This window comes from Ochotona curzoniae, unplaced genomic scaffold, assembly GCF_017591425.1.
Source record: "Ochotona curzoniae isolate NIBS_2020 unplaced genomic scaffold, NIBS_Ocur_1.0 contig_3520, whole genome shotgun sequence".
Lineage (NCBI taxonomy): Eukaryota > Metazoa > Chordata > Mammalia > Lagomorpha > Ochotonidae > Ochotona > Ochotona curzoniae.
In genome coordinates this window covers 11,955,829-11,976,809 of record NW_024465894.1, presented here as the reverse complement: position 1 = coordinate 11,976,809, position 20,981 = coordinate 11,955,829, and the positions used below count along the sequence as shown (strand labels likewise).

At 56.1% G+C, this 20,981-nt stretch overlaps 1 protein-coding gene across 1 annotated transcript in view; it reads left to right on the top strand.

Moving 5' to 3' along the window:
- The first annotated feature begins 12,156 nt into the window (after nucleotides 1-12,156).
- Nucleotides 12,157-20,981, top strand: part of VSTM2L (V-set and transmembrane domain containing 2 like) — a 30,292-nt gene continuing 21,467 nt past the window's right edge. The window contains exon 1 of the mRNA XM_040981109.1: nucleotides 12,157-12,345. Coding sequence (XP_040837043.1) covers nucleotides 12,225-12,345 — 121 coding nt within the window. The 5' untranslated portion in view covers nucleotides 12,157-12,224. The remainder of the gene's footprint in view (nucleotides 12,346-20,981) is intronic.

Sequence of the window (20,981 nt, the reverse complement as noted above, 5' to 3'; positions counted from 1 at the left end):
GTGGCCACCTCCAGGCTGGCCATGAAAATCCACTTGGGCAGTGGCCACAGGGCAAAAGGCTAGCCTGGCTACTCCCCCACTGGGGGGTCCCTCCTCATTGGGGTGCAAGAGAATGACTGGGCTGCTGCTCTCTGGCTCTCTAATGATGACGGAAAGTCATTATAATTCAGAGAGCAAGTGCAATATTGGTGGGGGGCAGACAAAGCTAGCAGGAGGTGGGGAGCCCAGCACAGCCCAGCTGCACCTGGGCACATAGCCCTGCAATGTCATCGTCCCCCACAGAGGACAGCACATTATTAGTGTTATTAATTATCATTAATCTAATTAAATGGTCATTACAATTAAGAACACAGCGATAAAAACGCCGCCTTGGACTTCAGTGCATCTTCTCTGGCATCGAGGTGAGTGATGTCGCCTGGGCTCATCCTGTGCACACAGTAGATGCTCAGCCCAAGTTCAAAGTCACAGCTCCGAGATCACAAACTCCAGCTCCTCTCTCCTTGACAGCTGGACAGACTGAGGCCCCCGGCTCAAGGTGGGGAAGCCTGACTCCATGCCTGCCACATCCCAGCTCGCTCCATCCCTAACAGCCTTTTGTTCAATCCAGGACAAAACAGCTGTCAGAGGCAGCCATCCTGTTTCTGCTTAAACAAGACCAATTCTATAGGAACAGGGCAGGCGGCATCCTGGACACCTAATTACACAGCCTGGAAGGAGGAACATGTGTGGGGAGAGAGAAATCTGAACACACTGGTCAGTCAGGGAGCCACGACCCCATTGCTGTCACCAGCACTGCCTGCTCTCCCAGGCCTCTGGAGACTTGTCACCCCCAGGCCAAGGCTCCCACCCCTACCTGCCTTCCAGCCCACACTGATGCCTGCGGAATGGCCTCCCAGTGCCATCCCAGCAACCAGTGGGTTCAAGCCACTTAGCCACAGTACCCACCCCATTGCATACCCTCAGCCCACTGCCCTTCCACACTGGGCTCAGGGCCTATCCAGGCAGGTTGGACTTGGGCAGTGTTGGCCATTGATGGCCATGTCACCCCTCACTGTATAAATGTTGTTCTGGGTTGTCCAGCACTTGAGCAGGTTGAGGGGTTGGTCTTGTGGCACGGGCACAGTATGCCACTGCCTGCCTGCACAGCAATCTCTCCAATTGAATATAAATTCAAGTCTCAGCTGCTCTGCTTCCAATCCAGCTCCCTGCTAATACACCTGGGAAAGCAGTGGACAAGTGTGGGAGACCTGGATGGAGTTCCTGGCTCCTGGCTTAGGCTTAATCCAGCCATGCCTGTTGTAGCCATTTGGGGAGTGACTGAGCAGATGGGATTTCTCTCTCTCTCTCTCTCTCTCCTATCAGTCTGCCTTTCAATAAAATAAAATAAATATTTAAAAAGAAAGAAGGAGGCAGGCTGAGTTGCCTGTTCATAAGGGGCACTCGCCTAAAGAGGTGGGAAAAGCAGAGGACACGCTAGGGAGGGCTGGGCAGGGGACGAGCACAGAAAGGCCCCTGCAAAGCTGAGCAGGAACTGGACACAGACTGCTGGGGCCCAGGGCACTGAGCCCTGGCCCCTGCCTGTCACCATCCTCAACCCTCCTTTAGAAAGAGCAGGAGGCCCTGGACTCCCATGCTGGGCAGAACTGGTGGACCCTGTACAGCACCCCGAGAGCGGGTCCCCAGGAGCTAGCCCCTCATCCATAGCACAGGCTGCTGCGTGTTTTCTTGTCTCTGATTGTAAACAGATTTGACTAAAGAGGTAAATTAGAAGTTAATTAGAGAGAACATGATTGATGAGGCAGTTTCCTGAGATTGGGAAGCGTAGAAAGGATAGGGTGCCCTGTGTGGAGGCGAGGGCTGGGGGAGTAGGGATTCACAGACAGTGGCTCCGTAGGGGGTGGGTTGCCCAGCCCACCGAAGTGCCAGCTGCAGGCTGGCTACTTGCCCAGGCTCCAGGGCCAAAGCCTGTGGATCCCAGGCAACATGCCATGTGGCCCTGTGATTTGAGGCCAGAGGACACTGGGCATGGGGTGCAGGAGGCAGCCTGTCCTGGGTGTGGCCCAAGCCTTCACCTGGATGTAGAGGCGAGCCTGGGGAAGGCCCTGCTGGCCTGTGCATTTTCTCAAACCCTGCATCTCCATTTCCCAGGTTGAACAACCAAGATTCCAGGGCAGAACCCACTCACCAAGCCACCCCACTGCTACAAGCGGAGCTCAGGGACCCTGGGGAGCTGGGTGCCAGACTGGGAGCTGCTCATTGGTCCAACCCCAGCAGTACTCTCTCGACACCCATGCACACCTCCAGCAATGGAGAGCTCACTTCCTCCCGGGGAAGCAGTACAACTGCAACCAAGAGAAGTCTGTCTAACCTAACTCCCCTCAGCCCCACCTCTGCCTGCCCTCCATGTGCCCCCAGAGGAAGGAGGAGCCTTAGAAATCACCCTAGGGACCAAAGCTGTGGAGTAGCTGACAAAGCCGCAGCCTGCTTCATGGGTGCCAGTTGGAGTTCTAGTTGCTCCACTTTTGATCCAGCTTCCTGCTAATATGCCTGGGGAAGCAGCAAAGAATGGCTCAAGGTGAGGAAATTGTGGCCCAGAGAGGGCAAGAGACATGACCAAGGCCACACAGGACTAGGAGCCAAGCTCTGTTGCAGCACAACCCCGAGCGGTCAGCCAGGAGCAGATGTAGGAAGGGTCCTTGGCCCTGGATGTTCTGTGGCTCCAGAGCTGCCTGCGCGTCAGCAGCCACGTGGGGGCATCAAGGCTCTGGGTTCAGGGACTGCTGCTGATGGTGAGCCATGCCCACTTCTGCTCCCTTAGGAGGTGGCGAGGTCCAAAAGACCCCATGCTCTACATTTGGGGTCCTGCTGTGGGGTGGTTTATTGGCTTTGGCGAGTCCCATGAATGACTGGAACAGACTCGGCCCTTTGCCTTATAAGCACCTGGCATTACTGTCCAGCTCCTGCCAGCAGCTCGCTTAAGACCTGTCAGGAACTGGGACCTTCAGATGATGCCTTGGCACTGCCAGGACCCATGGCAAGAGAGCTCGACCCCTTCCCAGAGCCAGAAGGTCGCCCCTAACCGTGTCTGAAATTCCACATTAGAATGTGGTTCCTTTGATTTAAAGCTGCAGTCCTGGTTTAATTTTATATTTATTAATTTGTATCAGTTTGAAAGAGCAGAAAGACAAAGAGATAGACATCAAAGTAGGTTTTCTATTCGCTGCCTAATGCCAAATGCCTGAGCACCCCCGGTACAGGCTTTCCAGGGCTTTTGCTTCAAGGAGGGAAAATATTAGCCTGGGGCACCAGAGTCTGTGCTGGAACCCTCTGCACCTCGTCTGGGCCACCACCTTCTCCTCATCTCCTCCCACCATACAGGACTGAGCTAGGGAGGCTCTTGGGTCCTAATCAAGCTTATTTGAAAGTCAGAAAGACTGAGTGGGGGTGTGCAGGGACACACACACATACACAGAGGCCAAGAGAGAATGATCTTCCATCTGCTGGCTCACTCTGCCCATGGATGCAACTGCCAGGGCTGGGCAAGCTGAAGCCAGAAGTCAGAGGCTTCATGTGGGTCTCCCACTGGCTAGTAGGAACCCAGACTCTTGACAGTCCCAACTGCCCTGTCCCTGCAGACAGTAGGAGATGGCAGCGGTAGGTCAAGCAACTGGGTCCTGGCAACCCTACGTGGGAGATCTGTGCTGAGCGCTCTGTGAAGTCACAAGCGAAAGCCAGAAAGCAGCACCGTTGGAGCTGCCCTGGCTGTGTGTGCCCCGTGCACGAGCTGTCTGGACACCACAAGCAGCTGCCCATCAGGCACAGCACTGCTCTGGTCTCAGGCGCCTTGGATATAGAGCCAGGATGTTGGTGACACAGCCTCCATCCTCCTTCTGAGGCTGCCAGCAGGAAACTCCCCAAGATGCCCAGCTCTGTGATGGGCACGGGGCCAGAGCAGGAAGTGCCCATTGCTATTAAGAATCCAGAAGATCCAGGCCAGATCCTGGCTCTGCCAGTCCAGCTGTCACATCTTGGGCACCTCCCTAAGCCTCAGAAAAACAGGGGTGTACATGCCAGCCCTCTTGTGAGAGAACACGCTGTGCCCTTGGCCCGTCACCTGGCATCGCTTTGCCTTCAGCAAACACTGGCTGTAGGTCCTGGCGATGCAGAAGCCACTGGGATTACCAGGGTTGGAGCATCCTGCCTCCCCCAGCTGATGGTGCTGAGGGGCTATGATGTGCCCTCCCTGTGATAGCAAAGGGCACAGCAGCCCAAGCAAGTTTCACAAACCCCATGCATGCATTTACCCATCACCTCAGGAGCATGTGCACTAGAACAGGTCCTTCCCATGTGGCGTTTACAGAGCATGAGGGAAACGAGGGTAAGCGGAGAAATACTATGCTGTGCAGCGGGCTGGGGCCTTTGGTAAGAAAAATTTTAAAATGTCAGGGGCTTTCAAGGGCCTGGGTGCCAGGATCTTGGAGGAGTGGCCAGGGGACCCGGGTGGCCAGAGCAGGTAAGGTTAGGATTGAGGACAGCTGTTGACTTTGGGATCCCTGGAGCAGCTCCAGTGTGGAGCATACATTGGGCACTGCAGACACAAGGGGCTGCTAGTAAAAAGGAAAAGAGTAAGAGGTCACAGGCACTGGGATACCCAGGACACAGACGAGCAACCCAGTAGACCACGAATGGGAGGGTCACGGAGTTCAGTTCTCAGGCCCAGAGGCTCGACCTAGCCATGATATGTGGATGCCATATTGGGGAGAGGAGGCGGCCATCCAGGGACAAGGATTAAGGGGTGCCCGGGTCTGGCCTCACACATAGCAGAGGCCACATGCTCCCATATGCTCCACCTTCCAAGGATGACTCCTTTGCATCCGCTTTGCAGACAAGGAGATGGAGACGCCAGAGGCTTTCGTGGCTGGCCCAGAGCCACCTGGGATGTTTCTGGCTGAGCTGAGTCTTAGCAGGTGGTTGGGAAGTGCCCTTCAGAGGGAATAGCTACTGCCCCAGGAGGAGTTGGCCTCCCCAGATTGGATGCATTCCTATAGCAAAACCCAGGCTGTGGGGTGTGCTGGTCAAGGTAGGGGCTGTGTCCGGCCTGGAGGACAGTGTGGGACAGGAGGGACCCTGTGTCTATCCTTCTGGAGGCTCACTGTCTGGGAGGAGCCACAGACACCAGACAGACACAAACTGATGACAGATGTAGTGGCTGTCACTTCTGTTGCTGCTGTGCCACAACTGGACCGGGGCAGGACGCAGGAAAGACACGAGAGGTGGACTAGACAGCAGTGAGCCCAGGCCCCAACCCAGGGCTCTGATCAGATGCAGCTGCTGTGTGACCTCAGCTTGGCCACCTCACCTCTCTACCCCAGGGGCCACAGCTGTTAGATGGTGTGAACAGTTCTGTGCTTTTCATGGGAAATGAATTAAACAAATGTGGGGTTTTTAAAGAAATATTTTATTCATTTGAAAGGCAGCATAAAAGAGGGAGAGAGATCTCCCATCCATTGGTTCACTCCCCAGATGGCTGCAACTGCTGGGGTTGGGCTAGAGTAAAGCTGGGAACTTTGAATTCCACCTGGGTTTTGCATGAGGGTGGCAGGAACTCAAGCCCTTAAGCCACACCTTCCATTACCTTCTCAGATGCTTTCTGAGGGAGCTGGCCTTCCCTTCGAGGGCTCCGCTCTGCACTGTCTGTTATGGCAGTCCTGAGCTGTATGCGAGCACTGGGCCTCAGGAAGGAAGCTGGACTATGTAGAGCTGGGCCACTGGTGTGAAACACACAGCAGATTATGGTGACTTGGGATGTAAAGCAGAAGGCAGAACAATGCATTACTAGTGTGTCCTGTGGAGTTTAGTGTGCTGACTGCGACACCACTTAGAGTGGCAGGCATCTCCTACCAGAGGGCCCGAGCTCAAGTCCTGGGTCTGCTTCCAACCCCAGCTTCCTGTGAATGGGTGCCCTGGGAGGCACCAGGTCATGGCTCAAGTACTGAGCCCCTGCTGTTCACTGGTTGAGTTTTAGCCTGGCCCAGCACTAACGTTGCAGACATTTGAGATAGAAGCTCTCTGTCTTACCCTCTCCTTTTCTCTTTGCCTTTCAGATAAAGTAAAAATAAATCAAAATAGAAAAACACGGGACTGGGAGTGGCAGTATGACATAGTGAAGTAAGCCAGCAACCCTTATGTGGATCAACTCAAGTCCTGGTGACTACTCCACTTCCAATCCAGCTCCCTGCCAATGCACTGGGAAAGCAGCAGAAGTGGCCCATCCCAATGTACACCCAAAAGTTGCCCAGCACCACATCAATTCCAGGAGCCTCCAGTTGCACGTCTGGGAAGAAGGGAAAACCAGAGAGCTCAGAGAGGGGAGGTAACTTGCTCCCAGGTCACACAGGAAGGCAAGGAGTGGCTGAGCCAGTCTGGAAGCCCAACCCTCTCTCCTGATGCTGGGCCTATTTCTACACTGAGCTCCCATTTCTTCTTACATACCCGAGGCAGTCAGGCAGTGGGCACAGTATTTCACTGTAATGATGGGACAGCCAGGGCCACCCCTGCGATGGGGCAGGAGCCTTGATGGCAATTAGTGGAGCCATAAGTCTTCTGCTTTATCCAAATCTTGGGCAGTAATTTAGGAAATTTAATTAAAAGGGGGAGGGGAAGAGAAATGGGGATACCCGCACTCCCAGCCTCCTGTCTTAATGAGTGAAATACAGGCCGTGAAAGAAAGTGCTGTCTGCGACACAGCTCCGATGTTTTATCGCCAAGTTTTATTCGCTGATGTAAACGCAATCGCTGGAAACTTGAGCTCTATTAATGCACATATTTCTCACATCCGGAGCCCTGCTGTCCCCTGCTTCTCCTTCTGGGCTGGCTCGCCCACCTCCCTGGGGAGGACAGCTGGGCTTTCAGGCCACGTCTACGCGCAGGCTGGGTTTCCCTGCCGGTTTCATACCCTCCCATGGCAGATAAGACTTTAATAGAATTCCATTGCTCTGTGGAGCTCAGTAATGCATTTTGGACAAATTAGGTGGCTCCGTATGAAAACCATTGTTACCCCTTACAAATGGGGCCCCTTGAAGCCAGTGACCGTGGGGTCTCTGATAAGCGCGCACGCAAGCTCGTGCCACATGGTACTGGCGTGTTAAAAGCCGCAGCTGCAGCTCATTGTTAGGGTCTCACACATTTAAGTAGTTTCTCCATGAATCTGGCGGCTTAGGTATTTCGGCCCCCGTTCCCCCCGCCCTTGGCATTGATAGATTAGCAAAAGGAAACCATTTAGACGGCACTCTATAGGGCCCCGGCCCACACGGTGAATGATTTCCAATGCCTGGTTTAATTTATTTTTAAATGAAATTTGTTATTGATTCTGGATTAAAAGGACAAATCTTACGGCTGTTACCACTGACAGAGGCATGGTGATCAAGTGACACCTTTCAAGAAGGGAGGGAGAGTGGCCACCCCACGTGAAGGAAGGCTGGCCATGCTTAACTCAGACACAAGACACAATAATGCATTCTGCTTGAATTGCGGGGGGGCACTTCTGAAAAAGATTTATTTATTCATTTGAACAGCCGAGCGGTATGGAAAGAGACAGACAGGCAAAGAGAGCTTCCGTCTGTTGATTCACTCCTCAAATGGTTACAATGGCCAGGACTGGTCCAGGCCAAAGGCAGGAACCTGGAACTCCATCCTCAGCTCTCATGTAGATGTCAGGGGTCCCAGTACTTGGATCATCATGTGCTGCCTTGGCAGGTGCATTATCAGGGAGCTGGATAAAGAGAGCAGAAAGCATGCAGGACCCTAACTGGCATTCCATGGTGGACGCAGGCATTGGAAGTGCCTCTGCAATACCATCCTTTCGGGAAGCATTTTAAAAAGGTCATTTTGGGGGATTGGCATCCTGGCGTAGCCAGTAAAGCACCACCTCCTTTGGGTACTTGGTAGAACCCTGGACACTGCACATCTGTTCCAGCTCCCTGCTGATGACTTGGGAAAGCAGCAGAAAATGGTCCAAGGGCTTGGACCAACTGTCATTTATGTGGGAGACCTAGAGGAAGCTCTTGGATTCTGGCTTCAGCCTATTTTCTCCACCCCCCCCCTTCTCTCTCTTTCCAACTGTTATTTTCAACTAAATCTTTTTTAAAAATCATATTTGGGTGTGGGCACTTGGTGCCTGGTTTGAGTCCCAGCTCCTCCACTTCCAATCTAGTTTCCCACAAGGGGTCCACAGGAAGGCAGTAGGTGACACCTCGAGTTCTGGGTCCCTGGCATACACATGAGACTCAGATTGAGTTCCAAGCTCCTGACTTTGGCCTGGCCCAGTCCTGGCTGCTGTGGGCAAGTGGGCACTTCCAGTGGATGAAAGAAAGATCTGTCTTTCAAATAGAATGAAAATGAGTAAGTAAACATTTTTGAAAAATGGTTTTCTCAACCACAGGCTTGGCATGATGTCACCTTCCGAGTCTCATTTGTGTAATGGAAATAGCAGAGATGTTTGCCTCCAGGCATCCACGTGATTGCCAGATGCTTGTTTAGGGAACTCCAGGGGATAGGAGGCCGACTGTCTCTCAGAGCAAGCCCAAAGTCCAGGAAGTGATAAAAGTCACCCACCATCATTAGGAGGCTGTTTCCTGGCATGTGCTCTGGTTACCTTCTGCCTCACCTGGGCTCTCAGCTTCCATACCGCCTGCCATTCGCTGCAAGACAGAAGTGGCACAGTGGGTGGGACGTGGTTTGGTGATTCGTCCTTTTGCATCCAACTGGGCTACCTCCCTGTGCAGCCCTGTACACTTGACTCCACGTCTCTGAGCTCCTGCTTCCTCTTCTGTAACAAGAGGATGATGCTATTGGCCTCAGGTGTTGCAGGGGTTCAATGACCAGATGAGATGGTGGCCGCCGCGGCAACTGAAAATGCAGCAGGTGGGACAGCTGGGGGCGGCGGGGGCGGGTGTAGAGCCCTAAATTGAACTTGGGTTCCTCATGGTTAGCTGTGTGACTCAGAGGAAGTCACTTACCCTCTCTGGGTCTTACTTTCTAAGCTGGAAAGTGGGCTGGTATCACCAGAGATACACATGTATTATACCTGGGAGTATGTCTCTGCTCCACCACTGGCTTGCTGTGTGCCTCTGGGCAGGACACCTCACCTTTCTGAGCCTCTTCTTTATCTGCAGACCAACAGCAGCAGCAAGCATAGTTAACAACACAGATCTGATATTTTCTATGTATTAGGCACTGTTTTAAGCACTTTCTGTGTAGCAACTCTTACACTCCTCGGAGTCACATTATGAGTATGACTGTCCTTATTGTACACATGAAGAAACTAGCAGGAGGCTAGCAGAAGACTAGGAGCTGGCAGGATGCGAAACTCGAGAGTGTGACTCTGGAGCTCAAATTTACAATCACACTCTGCTATCCCATGGCCTGGTTGTTCCGAGGATGAAGCAGGATAATTACATTTGTAGCACAATGCTAGGTCTACAGCCAGGAGTCAATAGAGGCTTGGAGAATAGGAGAATGTAGCAGGCATTGCCTACTCTGGATAACTCAGACTGGGCCTTGGCCAATGAAGGATTCAGGGGAAAGCAGACCTGCAAGTGTAAGGGAAGCCCTGGGAAGGGCCACGACATCGTGACACTAAGGCACGATGCTCAGGGAGGGAACAATGGCTGGAGCAGAGAGTGGGTGCAGGAAGAGGGACCAACACTGTGAATGTCAGGGAGAGGAGTCGGGGCTTCTCAGAGAAGCACAGGCCATTGGAGGGGTTTTGACAAGAGCTGATCTGGCATAAGACTTCTCAAAGCCATGCAGTGCCTGGAGGTCTGTGCTTGAAGGAACCTCAGAAGTTACTACATCTAGCCTTGCTCCCAATGTGGCAAGGGAAGATTCTTGAAGGTCAGCCAGGTCAGTGGCAGAGCAGCCCTGTGCTCCACCCCAGACCTTCCTCTCCCTGGCAGTCTCTTTTGTACTTCTCTATCCTGAACCCTTGTCCCTGCCACACTCACTCCATCCTATGGTTTAAGAGAAGAAAGTGCTGTATTTGAGCCCTGATTTCCCTTACTACAGCCTTCTAAGAGGCCTGCAGCTAGGGCTTGCTGGGGCCACACAAGCTCAGAGTCTCAGCTCTGCCTCTCCTTAATGGGAGCGACGGTGGCCGTTTCACTGGGAGTGAGGCACCAGTGAATTAATGATAAAATGCTTGCTAAGGTCCAAGACCCCTGACCAACTTGGAATAACCTCAATATCACTGCTGTGCATGAAGAATGAAAAAAAAATAATAATAATAAAGCCAGTTAGATTCCAACAGGTTCAGCCTGGGAGGGATCTGTCGCGGTGCTGAAGGAAGCTACTCGCTGGACCTGCTGGCGCTGTCCGCGGTGCTAAGAACCTGCTCTTGGAAGTGCGTGTCTCTTCTGGGCTCTCCTCAGTTCTGGCGATCAGGCGCCCCATCCGGTGTGCTGCTGGACAGTGAGGGTGCAAAGGCAGAGTAAAAACAGCAAAGGAGGAGCGGCCATTGGTGTTGCAGCTAAGACGCTGCATCCCGGATTGGAGGGCCTGAGTTCCAGTGTCTCTGCTGCTCCCAATTCCAGCCTTCTGGGAAGTAGCAGGCGACAGTTCAAGCACTTGAGTTCTTGCTATCCAGAAGGGAAGCCCACATTGTGTTCCAGGCTCCTGGCTTTGGCCTGACCCAGCCCTGACTGCTGCTAGAGAGTGAATCGGTGAATTTGCTTTCTCTCTCTCCTCTCTAAAGATGGGACGGGAGGTGGGGCAGAGAACAGTATGCCCCTTGGACTCTAACCTCATTCTAAAACTTGGGGCACTATTTATCATGCCAGATACCAGATCTACCCGTGGGCTTCAGTGGGGGATGGGGAGGAAGCTGGGGTGGGGATGTTTGTCCACGCTGCACAGAGCAGGCTCCTGGAGCACTGTAGTCCGAGGTACCAGAAAGCAGGGTGTCTGCTGGCAACGTCTGCATTCTAGTGCTGAAACCACAGCTGACAAAGGAGGCGTGCCAGAAGCTAAACCTGAGGGGACTGCAAGGGAGGATAGCAGGCGGGACCTGCCCCAGGGCCAGGGCACCTTGGGACATGAGACCCCCCAGACACACTAATCCTCTGGTTGAGGTGTTTCCTGGTCTGATTCAGGTCAGCCCTTCTGTGTTCACTGAGGGTCGTCCACACAGCCCTGGTGAGAACAATTAGGGAAAGACTCGCAGAATCTCGTTGGATTCCTGCTCTGGGATGGGAATGGCTCCATTCCCTTCTATCCCCCCTCTCCCCTTCCACTCACACGGATTCCTTGTAGGCTCACGAGTCCAGGAGGGGAGCTCTGCAGTCCAGAAGGGGGTGATCCGACCCCCTGTGCAGAGCCAAGCTTCTCCTGGCCCCGCCAGCAGGCTGGCCTCCATCCCATTATGCAGACGGGAAAACAGAGAGGAACAACAACCGCGCCGCTTACTGAACTCGGGCCACATAAGCACTGTCGTGCGCTGCGCTGTGCGAAAGCCTTTCCACGCCCCCTGGAGGAGGCTTCTATTGTCCCCATTCCTCAGACGAAGACCTTGAGGTTCAGACCGGCAGAGTCACACACGGGGATCCCCCAACTATGACCCTCACTTACAAGACACGCCCTCCGCCCTCTGAAATCAGACACAGCCTTGATTGGCAAAGTTGAGGCTGCCCTCGGGGCGTGCCGAGCGCGACAGCAGGTGCATTGCGTTTTGCCCTGCAGGGGAGTATGCGACCGTGAGCCGATCGGGTTAAGCAGGCTTCGTGTGAAGCCGATACTTGGGGTGGCCTCCTCCAGCCTACGCTGCCCCACCCCCCAGCTCTCGGGCGGTGGAAAGTTGCGGGTACCGCTTTAAAAAAATCCCAGCCTGGGCAAAAACTTTGATGATAAATCAAGCGGCGGATCCCTCCGCCGCCGCCTGCTCCGGGCGGGCGGGTGCGTCGGCGCGAGCGGCGTGGCCTTCCGCCGAGAGGAAGAGTCCCGCAGTCGGCGGCGCGACCGGCGGGGTGTGCGCTCGCTGCCCGCTGCCCGCTGCCCGCAGCCGGGGCCGGGCCGGATCGGGCCGAGGGCCGGCCAGCGCAGCCGCGCCGGGGCCGCGCACCAGGGCCAGGCGGCGCCGGAGGCCCGGCAGCCAGGCCGCCCCCGGGGCGCGGGCGCTGCGGTGTGCCAAGCCCCCATGTGAGCCGGCGGTGCCCCCGGCCCGAGCGCGCACCATGGGGGCCCCGCTCGCCGGGGCGCTGGGCGCCCTTCACTACCTGGCACTTTTCCTGCAACTCGGAGGCGCCACGCGAGCCGCCGGTCGCGCGCCCTGGGACAACCACGTCTCCGGCCACGGTGAGTTCGGTCGCCGCCCCCACGGACTTGCCCACCCCACCCTACCCCACCCGCCGCCGCGCCGCTCCAACTTGGCCACCCCGCGGCTCCAGCTCTGGCCTTAGCGGGGCGACTCGGGGCTCCCCCTGTTGGGGCTGGGGACCCGCCCCCCGACACCCCAGCCAAGCCAGTGGAGGAGGGGGTGCCCCGGACGCACCCTGCTTCCCGCGTCGTGAGAAGCCCCCGGTCCGTGTTCTCTCTCTCTCTCTCTCTCTCTCTCTCTCTCTCTCTCTCTCTCATTCTCTCTCTCACCCACCACACACTGCCTCGGCTGCAGCCCCCACCACAGCCACCATTCGCTGCTGCTTTATCAGCCTCACAACTCCTACCGTCGCCCCCACACACGCCTCAGGTCTCCCTCCTCACTCGGCAGTACTCACGCTTGTGCCCACTGCACACACGCGTGAGGCAGAGCCATAGATTTACACAGTCACTTGTGAACACACTTTGCCCACCCCTCTCTGCCCATCTGTGGGTTTAACCCCACAGCTGCCCTCACCTCCTCCCTCCCTTCTTTCCTAGCCCTGCCCCTGAGGCCACTGACAAGAACCCTTCTTGGAGACAGTGGCCTGGGGCTGTAGCTTCCCCTGCTGGGGAGGGAGTCTCCAGGGGTGCCACTCCAAGGCCCTGGGATATTGGGGTGCTGTTTCCAGCTGCAGGTGGGGCTTGTGGGAGGAATGTCACCTCTGCGAGGGGTGGGGGAACAGAAAACCTGTGCCACTTCTCTGTAGCATCTCTCCCTCCCACTCCACCCCGCGCCCCCAGGCCCTAACCCCTGCCCCAAAGGCTGAACTGTGGCGCTGTGAGCCAGCACCCATTCCCAGCTCAGGGCTGCCTGCCTGTCAGTTGTACCTTACCCCAAAGCAGCCTAACTTGGCAACAGAGTTGGATTAGCTGAGACTGGCAGCTGGGGGGGGGGGGCTCCTCCTGTCCCTGTGATGGGCTCTGCAAACCCTAAGGCCCCCTGTTCCAGCTGGGTCCTCCCTGCCCGGGGTTCCCAGCTTGTCAGTGTGCTGGGTGCCAAGGCTACAGGGATCCTGAGTGTTTGATGCCAACAGAATGAGTGAGGAGTGTGTGACAAATGACCAAGGAGGTTTGCTGGGGCGTAACGAGTGGGTGGCACTGGCCCAAGGGAGAAAGAGGCTTCCAACGCCACCCTTGGGTCTCTGTGTTTGGGGTACACCCTCTGCCTTGCTGCTTTGGGAACTGTCCTGTACCTCCATGTCCCTTACCTCATCTCTCCCGCGACACGCTGGGTGTGTTGAGGAGTGACAGGGGAGAGGTTCCTTTGATCCTCAACTCAGAGTTGGGGAAACTGAGGCGCCCAGAGATAAAGGGAGTTGCCCAAGGTCACACAGGGAGTAAATGGCTGCGCCAGGACAGGCGCCGGGATCTGTGGGCAAAGACAGTGCTTTTCTCAAGCTATTTCTCTCTTGTTAGTGTCCCTCCCATGCAAAGAAAACCGGGAATTCCTCCCTGCTCCTCCTCTTCTGCCCTGCCATCCGTGCTCAGCTGCTTGGCACACTCGGAAGTCGCGCTAGGAGGCTTCTTCAGGGAAGGACTTCCCCTGAGCTGGCATCGTCCCTGAGAGGTGCAAGACCTGAGGCTCGGCACCCTGCAGTCACCCTGTCCCTGGGGCAGCAGACCTTGGGGGACTTGGGTGCACCCTGTCGCTCCCCAGGAAGCAGAGACTGCTTTCTTTGTGACAGTCCCTGCGTGCCCCCTGGTGCCAGGTCCATGGAGGGGGCACGGCTGTGCCTTCCCCATGGGCACACTGGAAAGGCATGACCACCAAGGCCCAGGAGAGGGGCTGGACGGAACGGAATTCTGACTTATCATCCAGATTCCCTGTGTGACCCAGAGCAAAGATGAATCCATAATCTCTGGGCTCCCCTCTGTCCCTTAAGAAAGGAGAAGGCTGGACTACCCTGCCAGCTTCAAGCTGCCTTTGCCTGACATTGCTGGGTTCAGAGTCACCAAGCCAGGGCTGCCGGGAGGGCCCCCTGCCTCTGCCCCTGTGCCGGGCCAAGTGCCTGCCACCACAGGAAGGGTTTGGAGCCACTCACTTAATCACAAAGAGAAACTGTTATTAATGATAGTGAGACACGGCGAATAAGTGGGTCATGTCTAATAAGCCATTTGTGTTCAGGAGGAGAATACCAATTTGATAAAAGCTGTGTGTGCTGAAAAAGCTCCGAAATTGCTGTTTAGCAGATTGGAGCCTGATCGTTTCATTATTCCTGGGCTCCGCACATCCTCAGCTGATTCGGAAAATGTGGCCTGCTCGGGAAGGTTTCTCTGTGTCTGGGTGTGTGTGGGGTGGGGGTGTGGCATGCAGGAAACAGGAGCTCCTGGGGAAGGGCCCTGCAGATGACCCCAGCCGCTTACTGGCTGCTCACCGCCTCTGCTCCAGCTCCAAGCATCTCAGCCCAGCCACGCCGCTGCCTCCGTCACCAAGGTAGCCCTTTCTGCTTGCCCGCCCCTGGGGGACTGGTCATAGGGAAAGCCCACTCAGATGGGTCGTTCAGGAAGGGTATGGGTCTCATATTCTCCTACTTGGAGGAGGACTTTTTCAAGGTGTGAGGAATGGATGGGCAGTGAGTGGTGCTTGGTGTCCCAGGAGGCTCCAGGAACTGGGCTGCGCGGTGGCGAGAGGGTCTGCACACGGTATGCGCTACATCACAGGCAGTAGGTTAGCTTACTGTCAGGAGCACGGCAGAGATGGGAGTGGAAGGGAAGGGAACTGACATTTATGAAATGCCTGCTGTTTACCTATGCCCCAGGCCCGGGCTCAGTCCCTCGGGCTTGCACCACTCATGGTGTGGACTGTGTAAGGAAAGTACGGAGTATATAGGGAGCTGGCGCCCTTAGCATGGCAGTGCAGCTGGCAGTTCAGATGAGCCTGGAGATAGGTTCGCCCAGTGACCTGACCCTGCCTCTCTCCCTTCCTTCTGTCCAGGGGACCCACAAAGCCCTGGGGGTCCCACCAAGGGGGCACCAGCAGCTTATAAAGTGACAACATCTTGTTGGGCAAGCATCATGGGCAAGTTAGGAGCAGATTGCTGGACCCAGCTCCTTAGCCGGTGCTCTGTCCAGGTCTGGGCCAGGAGGCAAGGTCTTTTGTGAGGAGCTTTGGTGCAGGTTCCCACTGCTACTTTGGAGCTCCCCCAACCCTGGAATTTGTAACAACACAGCCCTCAGGGTCCCCCAGGCCTACTGACGCGGGGTGGGGGACTCCTGATGGGACTTGGAGTATACCTTTTAGTAAGCAGCTTGTTACAGGAGGGGTGAGGGCAGGCCATCATCTTAGGGCCAGGGGCTGCCTTCTTTTTAGTTTGCCCTGGATGGCGAGGTCCAGATTGGGGCAGGTGGTGTATTGGAGCTCCAGAAAACCTCCTGCTGCAGCTAGCACACATGCATACGTGCACGCACACACACACACACACACACACACACACACACACGCACGCACACACCAGGCCAACACCTTCAATTATTAATACACCCCAATGCAGACAAAGACCCTGGCTTGGCCAGGCGCCTCTGTCCATTGAGTGATTCACTCTCCTAAGATTCTGCCTGGGGTGTGTGGCCAGGAGCGAGCAGTGGGGTGCTGGGAGGAGGGGCACTGGGCCACTTGGCAAGCAGTCTGTACACTGAAAAATGACTCCGATGGTCCTGTGTTCTTCACAGAACTGTTAGTATCTTGCCATCAATAAGCCACTGCTTTGGTGCCTGGAAGACGGGAAAATTGAGTCCCTCTGCCTGAGGTTGTGATGGTGAAATGCCTTGGGTTTGGTCTCAGTCTGCCACAATACTCAGTCCATTCTGCCTATAAAACACTCTGCCTGGGACTGGGGGATGGTCCCTGCTCCTGTGGGGAGCTGGCCTGTCCTTGTCCACCTGCTGGCTTCCCCAAGTGTTTCTCACCAGTTGGTTTTGACATTGTGCCCATCGGTGGCAGTTCCCATGGAGTCATCCCCAGGCAAGGGAAACCGCAGGCGGCCAGCTGGATATAGGGTATTCGGCTGCCTGCCACTGTGACGGGAAGGGTGACAAATTCTCCGAGGGGCAAAGGAGGAAGCTAGGTGTGGGAGCCAGGTGAGTGTCCCTGCTGTCCTCCCCAACACCGGGGCAGGAGGCGGAGCCTGGGGAATGACTGGAGTCCTCACTGCTAGACTGCCCAGGGCACAGGGGACTCACCTCAAGCTGCCCTGGAGGCTGCTGCTTGGCTTGTAGGAGCACATGGTCTAACTTGGTGCAGGCAGAAGAGCCAGTCTGCGGACAGATGTATACTGGGTGTCATGGAAGGACCTCAAATGGTCTCACTTGATTCTTACAGGAACCTCAGGAAGGGCCCCTTTCCCAGGTCTGGGAATAAACAAAGAAAAGGAGACCTGGGGAAGGAGGCTCCCTGGCTGACCCCCAGCCACACACTTGCCGGGAACTGGAGCCTATGTTCAAACCCAAGAATCTTGGCTCCAGAGCTGTGTTTCTGATTCTCTGATCCCAGGAAGGAGGGGGAGGTACGGGGTCACACAGGAAGGGAGGGGGGCTGGGCCTCGAGACCTGGTCTCATGGCACAAAGCCTGATGAGCCCATACTCTGTGCCTAGAATGATGCGCAGCAGTGGGTGTGGCCTGCAGGGCAGAGTCCTGCACAGTGAGAAGGCACTGGGCAGCCAGATAAGGGCAGGAGGCAGAAGGAAGAATGGCAAAGTGGCCTGAGACAGGCCCCAGGCAGGTGCTTCGTCATGGCTGGGCCTCTAGGGACGCGACCACTATTGACAGGGTCATGGGGAGAGCCTCAGAACCTGGGCACAGGGGTCAGATTTTCTAGCATCCATGACCCTGCAGTGCCCAGTCTGAGCAGTAGCACGGAGTGCAGAAATGAGTGACCAGGAGGACCAGGCAGGGGTCAAATGCCTAAACTTTTGTTTATTCCAAGTGAATATATTTTAAGTATCAAATCTTTTCACTACAAATCATTTCTGATAAACACACACAGGACCGGAGTCCCTTCTTGTTCCTTGTTATCACAGCAAGGGGGTCCAGGCATGGACAAGGCTGACATCACCTTGCCATGGATGGCCTAGCACATTGGGGTGCACATGAGACTGTGTAGCCATGGGGGTAATGGGGTTCGAGGGCCATACCCACCTTCCCCAACCCCAGGAAGTCTCTTCCAGCAGAAAAAAGGAAGCAACCTGTCCCTGCACCAGTTGGTGACCGTGGGACCCCAGAGTGGCTTACCTGATACGTGCTATTTTGGGGAGCCTGAGTAGGGTGGGTTAGGAACCCGAGAGAGCTGAGTTCTTCCAGGCTTTCCCCCCTCTCCCACCTTTAGCAAGAGCAGCTCCTCCATGGGAGCAGAGCTTGGGCAGAAGCCAAGAAACCTCTTCCATGCTAACAGTATGCACTTGCTGTATGCGCTGGGTGAATAGAAGCAGCACATCAGTGCTATGTCTTTGCAGCCAGGATTGCTTATGACATGACTGGGGGCAGGGAGGTGGTGATAAGAAACCACTAAGGATGTGCCCCTTAGTGGCGCGGAGGCATGCTCAGTGAGTGGAAACGTCTGGCCCTGGAGGCGTGCTGGTCACTGGAGCCCCCCTTCCTCCTTCCCCAGGCTCCCTTCTGGGAGCTGCCGGCCAAGTAGGGGCAGCTGCCATGTGTTGGGAACTCCAGCATTGATTCCTTCCTGAATTGAACAAATAGCCACTGAGCACCTGCCAGGTGGCGGCCTGTGAGAGCCCCTAGAGACACATACGGAAGAAGGCGTTCTCAGAGCAGGTCAGGGAGACGGACAACTCGGCCCTTTAGGAGCAAGTGGGAGTAAACCAGGCAGGGGTGATGTCCAAACCAAGGCACTGGGCCCAGGCATGGGGGGTACCCAGATGTGAGCTGTGCCCCACAGTGATGGTGTGTGAGCTGTTCAGGGGACATGGCAGGGATGCAGGCCTCCTCTGTCCCCTGTGCTGTGTTGTGACCTCAGCTCAGAGTTCAAGGGGGAAGGGTATTGCCCCTCTTCCCTCCGCCTCTCCCTTTCTTGCTGGATGGCTTATTGAATTCCTGGTTCCCTCTGACCCCGTTTCGCCTGAGCTCAGAGCGGCTCCAGGTCTTCAGCCCTCCCAAACCCCGCCTCTTGTCCTATTACTAAGCAGGTGAGGCAGGGGCCAAGGGAAATCATGCATTCCAGCCAACACATGTGGGTGTGGGAGCTTTGTCTCTGGCACTTCCCTTTTCTCATTTCATCCCCACTCTGCCTGTGGGAAGAGCGCACCCATTCTGCAGGTGGAGACACCGAGTTTGGGGACAGGGGCGTATTGCATGATTTGCCGGAGGATGCCCAGATGTCAGAGGGTGAGGCTGGACTTGAGCCCAGCTGTGAGTCCCCAGGCCTGAGTTGCTGCCCCTGCCTGCTGCCCTGGACCCCTGCAGGGGCCGCTGCCTTGCTTGGGGTTGGCATGCTGTCTTGCTTAAGTTCTTGTGGAGGTTGTGATGCCTAGAAAACATGGCCTTGAGTCTGATCTGCTGGGCCTACGCCCGGCACCATCAGGGTGGGAGTGTGGGAGTGAGATGGGACACCAGGCACACGTGTGGGATCTCTGCCTGGGTTTTCTGTGGAAGGAACGGTTCCTGCCTGGTTGGGAACCTGAGTGGTCCTTTCTCTGCCTGGACTTGAAGCAAGGTTAGTGCCCTGTGGCCTTTGCCTCAGTGCCAGCCTCCCCAGTCCCTCCCTGCTGGTACCCTTGGGAAGTATGGAAGCATCTGAAAGGTGAGATCAGAGTGGGAGCCGGGAGAGGGACCTGGCCCAACGCTCTCAGACCCACAGTGCCCGTCTGTGGCCAGCGCTGTGCCCAGACCCCTGCCCTTGGATCTTTCTCTGCCTACATCATCTACCCCTCCAGATCTTTCTCTTGCTTTTTTTTTTTTTTTTTTGCTCTCAGCCTTTCTCTCCATCTTTCTTTGTCCCTCTCTGTGGCTGAGGCATCCATCTTCCTGTCTGTTGGCTCTCCTCCTCACCCTCCCCGTGTCCCTGCTTACACCTGATGACGCCCCAGGACCACGCATGCATGTTCTGTGCTTCGTGGCAGAGAGCAGGTCCTCAGTAAATACCAGCTGCGTGAGTGAGTGGCCACACGGGCAGTGGGAGGGGACACAAGCTCACAGGGACTGGAGGCTGCATGTGTAAATAATAGACCCATCCTTTGCAAAGCTGCCCTTGGCTTTGCCCACAGGATCCCAGGGTCTGTGAGAGCCCCGAGCCTCTCTCTGGTCTCCACCGGTGAGGGAACTGAGGCTGGGAGGAGTCTGTGCTGACCCTCGGACATGGGCAAGTCCCACTGAGCTGAGCACAGATCCCGGCATCCTTCCCTTCGCTGTAGAGCTTGGAGAATCAGGAATATGGCTCCATGCTCCTCTCCCACCTGATGAGTGTCTCCAGGGTCAGGGCAGAGAAGGAAGACCCAAAAAGGGTCCTAGCTTGCAGGGCGCAGACAGGCGAGCCAGCTGAAGTGGTTACTGTGGCCTGGTACAATCAAGGGAGTCTTCCTGGGGGAGGGAGACTTCTGGGTCTGTGTGCAGAATATGCCAGAGCTTGCAAGGAGGACTCCAGAGCCCAGTAGGGAGCCATGCCTGACTGCCTGGGGCTGGCAGGGCTCCCCTTGGGAGAGAGTTCTGAGCACAGTATGTGGTGTGTTTATGCTGGTGCTGCATGGTGCAGCTGTGGGAAGGGGCTGCTCCAGCAGGAACTGGAAGGCCAAAGGGGCTGCCACTGCAGGGAGGGGCTGCCTTTAGAAGGGGGTTGTGGGGTTTCAGCCTGGCTGAGTTTGCAAGCTCACAAGGTGCCCCCGTGGCTGAGGCATCCAAGGATGTTGGCAACACAGAGTTGGAAGGGGGTGGGAGTTAGATGTGTGTGTGCACACATACAGGTGCCGGTATGACTGCACATGGGTGCATGTGTTCTTCACCCTTTCTGGCCCTGAAACTCCAAGCTGCTCCCTCCACCTGGCCTACCCCCTGCTCCCTCACGCTCCCTCTCCTCTTGGGTCACACAGCCTTATCAGGTGCCTCAGCACGAACTCAGGAGCTTCCACCAGGCTGGTCTTCCAGGACTGGAAACTGAGGCTTGGAGAGGTGGGGGGCAGGGGCTAGGGCCCCACACCTAGTTCAAAGCAAAGTTGGTCCTCGCTCCCCAGGGCCGGCACTTGAAGGGTGTCTCCTGAACTCCCGGATGGGGGGGGCGGGTCTCGCCTGAATCCCTAGTTCTCAGAATCCCGCTTGCTTCCCAGCGGGGCGGGCAGCTGGCGGAGGCAGGGGCAGGCTGCGAGCAGACGGCAGGGTGTCTGCTTTGCTTTGTGAGGTTTAAAAAAAATCATTTCCGGCCTCGGAGGCAGCAGCAATTACGGCCGACTCACTGGGGAGCTGTTTGCCGCCTGTCATCGGCCCGGGAAAGGGTCCCTAATGGAGGCCGGGCGGCCAGAGCGCGTGGTCCTGGAAATCACACTCAAAACAAAGCTGCACTGATGGCCTCCTGCCGGGGGAGGAGCAGGCCGGCTGCTGGCACCCTCCCCTCCCCCGGAGTGGCTGGATGGG